This window comes from Passer montanus, unplaced genomic scaffold (genome assembly GCF_014805655.1).
Source record: "Passer montanus isolate IOZ18808 unplaced genomic scaffold, ASM1480565v1 scaffold35, whole genome shotgun sequence".
Classification (NCBI taxonomy): Eukaryota; Metazoa; Chordata; class Aves; order Passeriformes; family Passeridae; genus Passer; species Passer montanus.
The window spans coordinates 8,056,764-8,064,501 of record NW_024368263.1 but is presented as its reverse complement, the minus strand read 5'-3'; the positions used below and the strand labels follow the sequence as shown (position 1 = coordinate 8,064,501).

General features: G+C 55.8%; 1 protein-coding gene across 1 annotated transcript; it reads right to left on the bottom strand.

Annotated features, from left to right (window-relative positions):
* Positions 1-832: 832 nt before the first annotated feature.
* Positions 833-4,128, bottom strand: SOX9 (SRY-box transcription factor 9). The gene is made up of 3 exons (XM_039716389.1): positions 3,343-4,128; positions 2,283-2,536; positions 833-1,927 (listed from the first exon to the last, which is right to left on the bottom strand). The coding sequence occupies exons 1-3, from the start codon at positions 3,771-3,773 to the stop codon at positions 1,200-1,202; spliced, it is 1,413 nt and encodes a 470-aa protein (XP_039572323.1). The 5' UTR covers positions 3,774-4,128; the 3' UTR covers positions 833-1,199.
* Between the last annotated feature and the right edge of the window lie 3,610 nt (positions 4,129-7,738).

Below are 7,738 nucleotides of genomic sequence, written 5' to 3'. Positions count from 1 at the left end.
CACAGATTCCAAAAAGAATAATAATAATAATAATAACAACAACCAAAAGGAATTAAAGAGATAAATAAAGGACTGGTTACAGTTTCAGACCATAATTTAACAGGCACGGTCACCTTCCAAATAATGCTCCCACTAATGCAACGCTTCTGAAAGGACTTTGGGGGGAGATTAAAACAACAAAACCCAAGGAAAACGGTGATTAAAAGCTGCTCTTCTCCCCGAATAAATAATTTAAAGGATCTGTGCCGGCTCCCAGGCAGAGAGGAGCCCCTGGCTGGGTTTGGCACCCTGGGGTGGGCAGGGGGTGCCCGGAGGGGTCGGGTCAGCCCCAGCCCGGGGCCAGTGATTATCAGGGGCTGCTTTAAGGCTTCCAGCAGCACTTCGGGGCTGCTCCATGGATTTTTTAATTTTGTTTTTCCTCTTTTTGTTTTTCTTTTAAGGCTCAAGGTTATTAAAAAATAAAGTGAAGTTCTCCTCCTGGCTGGTTTTGCTACGAGTTAGAAAAATAAAGCCTCTCCCATGCTGGTCCCTGCCCCAGTGCTGGGTTCCCAGGGCAGAGCACGCTGGTTTAGTTTCATTTTTAGAGCAAAAAAAGACACTTCTCTATACAAAAATACCTCTGCAAGAAAACCTAGGGCTGCTCCACTAAGTGTCATTTTTTTTTAGCTGTTGGAAAAATAAGAGCATCTCAAAAAATCTCTAAAAAATAGGTATAAATCCCCTCAAATTGGTAACGAATCATACACAGTACATACTAAAAATATTTAAAATAGAGAATATTCCTCACAGAGGACTCTGAGTTTTCTCTTTTACCCCCCTTTTTTTTTTCTTCTTTTTTTTTATTTTTATTTTTTTATCTTGCTTTTAATTACTGCTAAAAAAAAAAAAATCATTACAAAAGTCCAGAGAAGGAGCCAGCTGGGCGGGTTGGGTGGAAATCTCCTCTCCACGCTGGAAGAAGCAGAGTTCAAGTCCAGTCCTTGGCAAGTCTGCCCCAAATTTCGGGGCTGGGAGCGGGTCCTGGAGGATGCTGTAGTGCAGAAGGCTCGAGGCGCAGCTTCCACGTGAGCGTCTTTTTAATGATCATTTCAATTTCAGTCTGAGGCGACTCGTCCTGGCCGCTTTTCTCGCGCATTTCTGACTTCTTTCAACACTTTCCCGTCGCTCTTTCGCCTTTTTTGGCGGCGCCCTCCCCTCCCTCAGGGCCGGGTGAGCTGCGTGTAGACGGGCTGCTCCCAGTGCTGCGGGCTGTGCGTCTGGGGGATGGAGGGCACGCCCGCCGTGTCGGCGATGGGGGTGTACATGGGGCGCTGCGTGGGGCTCATGTAGCTGAAGGTGGAGTAGAGCCCGCTGCCCTGCCCGGCGTGGCTGTAGTAGGAGCCCGAGGAGCCCTGGTGCTCGCCGTACTCGTACTGCGCGCGGCTGATGCTGGGGTAGGACGAGCTGTAGTGCTGCAGGTTGAAGGAGCTGTAGCTCAGCTGCTGCTGCTGCTGCTGCTGCGGGGAGTGCTGCTGCTGCTCGCTGTAGTGGCTGGGGCTCAGCTGCTCCGTCTTGATGTGCGTCCTTTGCTGCTGCTGCTGCTGCGGGCCCTGCTCGGCGCTCAGCACCGGCTGCTGCTGCGGCTGCTGCTGCTGCTTGGACATCCAGACACCGGCGGCGCCGCTGATGCCGTAGGTGCCCGTGTAGGTGACCTGGCCCGGGTGCCCGTTGGGTGGCAGGTACTGGTCGAACTCGTTGACGTCGAAGGTCTCGATGTTGGAGATGACGTCGCTGCTGAGCTCGCCGATGTCCACGTCGCGGAAGTCGATGTGCGGCGGCTGCCGGCCGCCCTCGCCCAGCGCGCGGCCCTCGCGCTTCAGGTCCTGCTTGCCCGGCTGAGGGTCCGTCTTGGGGGTGGTGGGCGGCGTGGGGGGACCCTGGGACTGGCCTGCGGGAGGAAGGAGAGGGTGAGGGTGTGGCAGGGGTGGCAGCGGTGAGCGGGGCACGCGCGTGTCCCGGTGTGAGGGACACGGAGCCCAGCCCCACAGACAGAGCTGCAGCAGGGTGGTTTTTTGGGTTTTAAAAGCATGGGTTCGTGTTCCTTATGAGCAAACAGTGGCTGCAATGGGGCGACAATTTGTGTGCCCAGGCTCTGGGCACAGCTCGTGGGCAGTTCTCCCCCTTCTCACTCCATTCCTGGCTCTCTCCTTCCCCTCCCCTCACCCAACCCCACCTCCAGCCCGGGCTGGGCTGCAGCTTCGGGCAGCTGTGCCGTGCCCCCCGCGGGCTCCGTGGGTACCTACCCGAGTGCTCCCCGGGCGAGTGCACCTCGCTGATGCTGGAGGAGGACTGCGGCGAGTCCGCCTGCAGCGCCTTGAAGATGGCGTTGGGGGAGATGTGGGTCTGCTCCGCGCCCTCCTCCTGCTCCGCCTGCCCGTTCTTCACCGACTTCCTCCGCCGGGGCTGGTACTTGTAGTCGGGGTGGTCCTTCTTGTGCTGCACCCGCAGCCGCTCGGCCTCCTCCACGAACGGGCGCTTCTCGCTCTCGTTCAGCAGCCTGGGGGGACACGGGGGGCGCGGGGTCACTTGTGGCTCGGGGGGGACACACCGAGCAGTGACACCACTGCCGATCCCTCCCTCGGATCCCCCCAAAAGAGCGATGCAAAGCCCCCCACAGCCTGAACCCCCTGTCCGGGACACTCGCTGGTTGTCACCCCCTCGTCCCCGGCGCTCTCTGGTTGTCACCCTCTTGTCCCCCACATTCCTTCGGTGGCCAGACCAGAGCTGCAGGAGTCCAGCGGGGTCCAGCCCTCGCCCACCCCACCCTGTGGGCACATCTGGCTGTCCCCGGGCGCTCTGGGGACACCCTGCCGGCCAGGGCCAGCTTTGGTGCCCCGTTCCAGCGCTGCAGGATCCCCCCGCCCGTCGCGCCGTCCCCGGGGACGCGGTGGCCCAGGTGACTCACTGGCCTCGTGTTTTCCTCCCGTCCCCGCCTGATTCTGGCACTCGGAGGCCACCCGGCCCTGCGCCACCCACCCTCGCTCCGTCCCTCCCCGCATCGCCCCGCGCTCCCTCCGGCCCGGCCCGAGCTGATGCAATCCCCAAAATCCATCATTTCCTCCGCACCGGCGGCGCAAACAAACAACGGCGGGGCAGCCCGGGGGGCTCCGCACGGTCCCCCCGCCCCGGGAGCAGAAACCACTTCCAACACCACAAAGCGAACGGCTTTCCCAGCTTTCCCCCCTCCTATCCCGACCTAACAGGCTTTGCACTCCGCAGAAGTTTTTCCCAGCGCGTTTCCAACATCCTCTGGCCGGGCTCCGCATCCCCCGCTCCCCGCGGGCATCCCGGCCCCGCACTCACCTCCAGAGCTTGCCCAGGGTCTTGCTGAGCTCGGCGTTGTGCAGATGCGGGTATTGATCCGCCAGCTTCCTGCGGGCCGCCTGCGCCCACACCATGAAGGCGTTCATGGGTCTCTTGACGTGCGGCTTGTTCTTGCTGGAGCCGTTCACCCGCACCGGCATCGGCACCAGGGTCCAGTCGTAGCCCTTCAGCACCTGGCTCACCGCCTCCCGGATGCACACCGGGAACTTGTCCTCGTCGTTCTCCTTCTTCAGGTCCGGGTCGCCCTTGGGGAAGGTGTTCTCTTGGGGTCTGGTGTTCTCCGTGTCCGAGCCGGATCCAGAGGGGCAGGGGGAGCCGGCGGAGTCATCCGACATGGTGGGGCTGGGGGCGTCGGAGATACATTTGTCCTGTTCTTCTGTCATTTTCATGAAAGGGTCGAGGAGATTCATGCGAGAAAGCGGCCGAGGGGGAACAAGGGGGCGAAAAAAATTAATAATAAAAAAAGAAAATAAAATAGTTGGGCGCTAAGGGGCAGGGATGGGCTAAAAAAGTAAAAACTCGGAGAAACAAAGTCTCCACCGGCTGCGCAGAGGAGGGGGAAGAACCGCGAGAAGTTCGCAAAAAAACTTTTTATCACTTCTCCTCAGCACAAAAAACCCGCTAAAAAATTGCAAAAAAACAAGAAAACCAAAAAGCTCCGAAACGAGGAAAGGGAGAAAGCGCTTTGGCGAGGCCGGGAGCGGGCCGGGAGCGGGGCGAGCGCCGGGGCAGTGTCGGGCGCGGCGGCCCCGCCGGTCTCCAGCGCGGCTCTGCGCCCGCCGCGCGCCGCGCGCATCCGTCCCGAGGGGGCGCCAGAGGCTCAGGAACGGCGCGCGGGGCGCGGGGGGGCCGCGCCGGGCCGGGCGCGCCCCCCGAACCCCCCCGGTACCGCGGGTGGCCGGCCCCGGAGACTCCGAAATCGCTGCGGCGCTTTGGCTTTTTCTCCTTTTTAAACTTTTTTAAAAATTTTTCTCTCTTTTTCTTTTTTTCTTTCTTTTTTTTCTTTTTTTTTTTCTTTTTGGAGGGGGTGTCCGGCGCGTCCCTCCGCCCACCCCGCGCTGCGACATCCGCGCATTCCCCGGTTATTCCTTTTTCTATCGCTATTCCCCATCCCGGTGGCCCCGGCGCGGCTCTCCCTGCGCGGCCGGACCGGGCTGCGGGACCCTCATCCCGGTTCCCCATCCCGGCTGCCAATTCCGCTTCCTAATCCCGGTTCCTCATCCCGGTTCTTCACCTTGATCCCGCATCCAAGTTCCCCATCCCTGTTCTCCACCCCGATCCTGTATCCCGGTTCCCCATCCCAGTTTCCAATTCCGCTTCCTAATCCCGGTTCCCCATCCTGGTTCTTCATCCTGATCCCAGTTCCCATCCCGGTTCCCCATCCTGGTCCCGCATCCCGGTTCCCCATCCCCGGTCCCGCATCCCGGCCTGGAGCCGTGCCCGGGGAAGGAGCGGCCTCTTCCCTCCCCCTCTGCACAGAAATCAAAGTTTTGCCGAGTGGATGAAGTCTCGGAAGGCAGGGCCGGGAGCTGCCCGGGTTATCTGTGGAGAGCTGCAGATATTTCCCTTTACAGAAACGCTCCGGCTGTGCAGGAATCACCGAGCGGCTCTGCCGTGCGGGTCCCCGTGAGATCAGGGCTGGCCCTGCAATCCCCGTCCAGGTGGGGAATAAAACACATCCCGGCTTTTCAGGCTCCCAAAAAAGCTTTTGGTGGGAGCTGCCCAAAAAGCTGCGCCCCTTCCCACCTCCCTCCTTCTTCCTCAGCGCCTTTCGGGGGCAGAAACCTCCGGGCTCTGCTCCTTTCCCAAAGCCCGGAGCCCAGAATTTTTCACTGCAACTCGAGCGTTAAAGTTGGGGCTTTCTGGAAGCCGCTTTCATTTGCTGCTTTTCATTTGCAGCCTTTGTGCGGCCGGACAATCCTCGGGGCAGCGGCCGCCTCCGTGCCCTGTCGCGATTGTCGTCCTTACCCTGACCAGGGGGGTTTCAAGGTATTGGAAAAGGCACGTGAAAAAAAAAAAAATTTAAAAAAAATATAAAATTTAAAAGAAAAAGGACACGCCGCCTCCGTGCCCTGTCGCGATTGTCGTCCTTACCCTGACCGGGGGGGTTTCAAGGTATTGGAAAAGGCACGTGAAAAAAAAAAAAAAAATTAAAAAAAAAATATAAAATTAAAAAGAAAAAGGACATGGCAGCGGGGAAGGAGCTGGGGATAAACGCACTCGAAACCCTCTCCTTGGTTGGTTTTAGTTTTTCCTGAGGTTCTGGTGATGATTTTTTTTTTTTCTTGCAAACTTTTTTGGGAAGTAGTTTTTTTGCTCTGGGTGAGTTTTAAGGTAAGTGGCTGTGCTCTGTCCCAGAGCCTTTGTCTGCAGGATCAGGGGCACTGCGAGCAGAGCGGGGCTTTTCTCCAGGGGAATTTGGGGTTTTTTTATTCCTGAAACACCAAGGACCTTTTCCCAGAGTTGTATTTCTTTCCTTTGCTAAATATCCAATATTCCAGGAGAGGGCTGCTGAATTTTGCGTTGTTATTTGCGGTGATAAAGGCAAACTTCCCGCAAGTATTACAGGTGAAAATTCGGATTCTTTTCCCTGGGTAATGCCAGCTCTAGGGTGGTGCATGCTGGGGTTTAGCTCCCCAAATCTCAGTTAATATATTTATTGCAGAACATGAAAGCAAACGCAGGCAGGAGATTGTTCTGACCTCAGCTGGAGCCAAAATCTGACCAAAATGTACCTGGAGAGGAGCAAAACCTGGTGACAACAGATTGTCCCCTGGCCCTGCTGCTGATTGGCAGAAAGAGCGCTGGGACAATTGGGGAGGGTCACGGATTGAATGGAAAGGGTCAGAATTAGGACATTTTTCATCCTGCAGATCCATCTGCTGGAAGGGGCTCTGCCTTCCCTGCGAGGCTGCTCGGGGCGAGGCGAGGGGCTTGACAAGTTTGAACAATAAACAAGAGCGAAAGGGGAAGGAGCTCTGCAGTTATTGTGTGTGATTTGATAATTTCTGGCTTATTATTTTTAATTATTGCTCGATGGACTATTTGGACAAGGTGGACAAGCTGATTAATCACAGCCGGGTGGAAGCTGCCTCTAAAAGCTGCTGCTGCTTTCCCGTCAGGGTGGAAGTTTTCCTTTCCTTTTTTTTCTGGAATTAACATTGTTTTATCCAAAGTGGCCAGCTCAGGGAGCAGGGAAGGTTTTTAGTGAGGATTAAAGCCCGTGTTTGATGGGTTTTTCCTGCTCCTTGTGCTAAATCAAATCCCTGTTTTTAGGGAATAACCTTTCAAAGCCTTAGTGCTGGGAGTGGATGAGATGGGAATTTTGGAGTGGGGGGTGGATTTGGGGAGGCTTTTCTGTCCAAATTTAAAATATGGCTGTGCTTCAGATGAGTTGTGCTCCAGAAATTGTTTCATGGATTTTTGGGGGAGCCCCTTTGATGCTGGGGAGCTTCAGGCTCTGCTCTGACCTCTGGGATTTGGGATTGGCGTTGGGAAAGTTTGGTCTCTGCTCTGACCCTCAGGATTTGGGATTGGTGTTGGGAAGGTTCAGGCTCTGCTCAGGATTTGGGATAAGTTTTGGGAAGGTTCAGGCTCTGCTCTGATCCCCTGGATTGGGATTGGTGTTGGGAAGGTTTGGGCTCTGCTCAGGATTTGGGATTGGTGTTGGGAAGGTTCAGGCTCTGCTCTAATCCCCGGGATTTGGGATTGGTGTTGGGAATGTTTCCCCAGGGACGCTGGGATGTCACCGTGTCCCCTCTGAGCCCCCTCAGGCCAGGGGTGCCTCTGTCCTGCCCCCACCCCCCAGGGGGACAGAAATCCAAGGAGAAGCTGCAGATCCTGGGAAACATTCCCTGCTCCTGATGGGAGCTTTGAGGTGTGGAGGAATTCCCTAAAACCAGAGGCGTTCCTGCAGCAGAATCTGAATTTTGATATCAAAACTGGATCGATTATTGACCCATGGCCCAAAATGTGAAATTCCAGGTGTGATTGTGCCTTTGGGTTTATCCAGGAATGTTTGCTCCGGCATTTTCAGAGGGAGGTTTTGGCAGGGCTGGTGCAGCTCCGTTAATTGCGGCTTAATTAATGTAAAAATTAAAAATCCCCCTCCTAACCTGTGATATTCTATTAAATCCAAGAGCAAGGCTGCATCCCACAGAAATATTCCCACATTTTGGTTTTTCTCTCTACTGGGAGCAGGGAAGGCTCAGCCTCTCCTTGGTTTTCCCCGAAATTTCAGCTTTTCCCTGATTTTCCCCTTTTCCCAGCCAGGGAATCACACATTGTGCCATTCCAGGTTAAAATGCCACAGATTTCCCTCCCATCCCAAATATTCCTGGTGCAGGGATGGAATTTGTGCTCTGGGTTTTGGTGG

Coding starts and splice junctions, on each gene's coding strand:
- SOX9 (XM_039716389.1), bottom strand. CDS start 3,773: ATGAATCTCCTCGACCCTTTCATGAAAATGACAGAAGAACAGGACAAA. Junction 2,537..3,342: donor ACCCTGGGCAAGCTCTGGAG/GTGAGTGCGGGG, acceptor GTGTCCCCCCAG/GCTGCTGAACGAGAGCGAGA. Junction 1,928..2,282: donor CTCGCCCGGGGAGCACTCGG/GTAGGTACCCAC, acceptor TTCCTCCCGCAG/GCCAGTCCCAGGGTCCCCCC.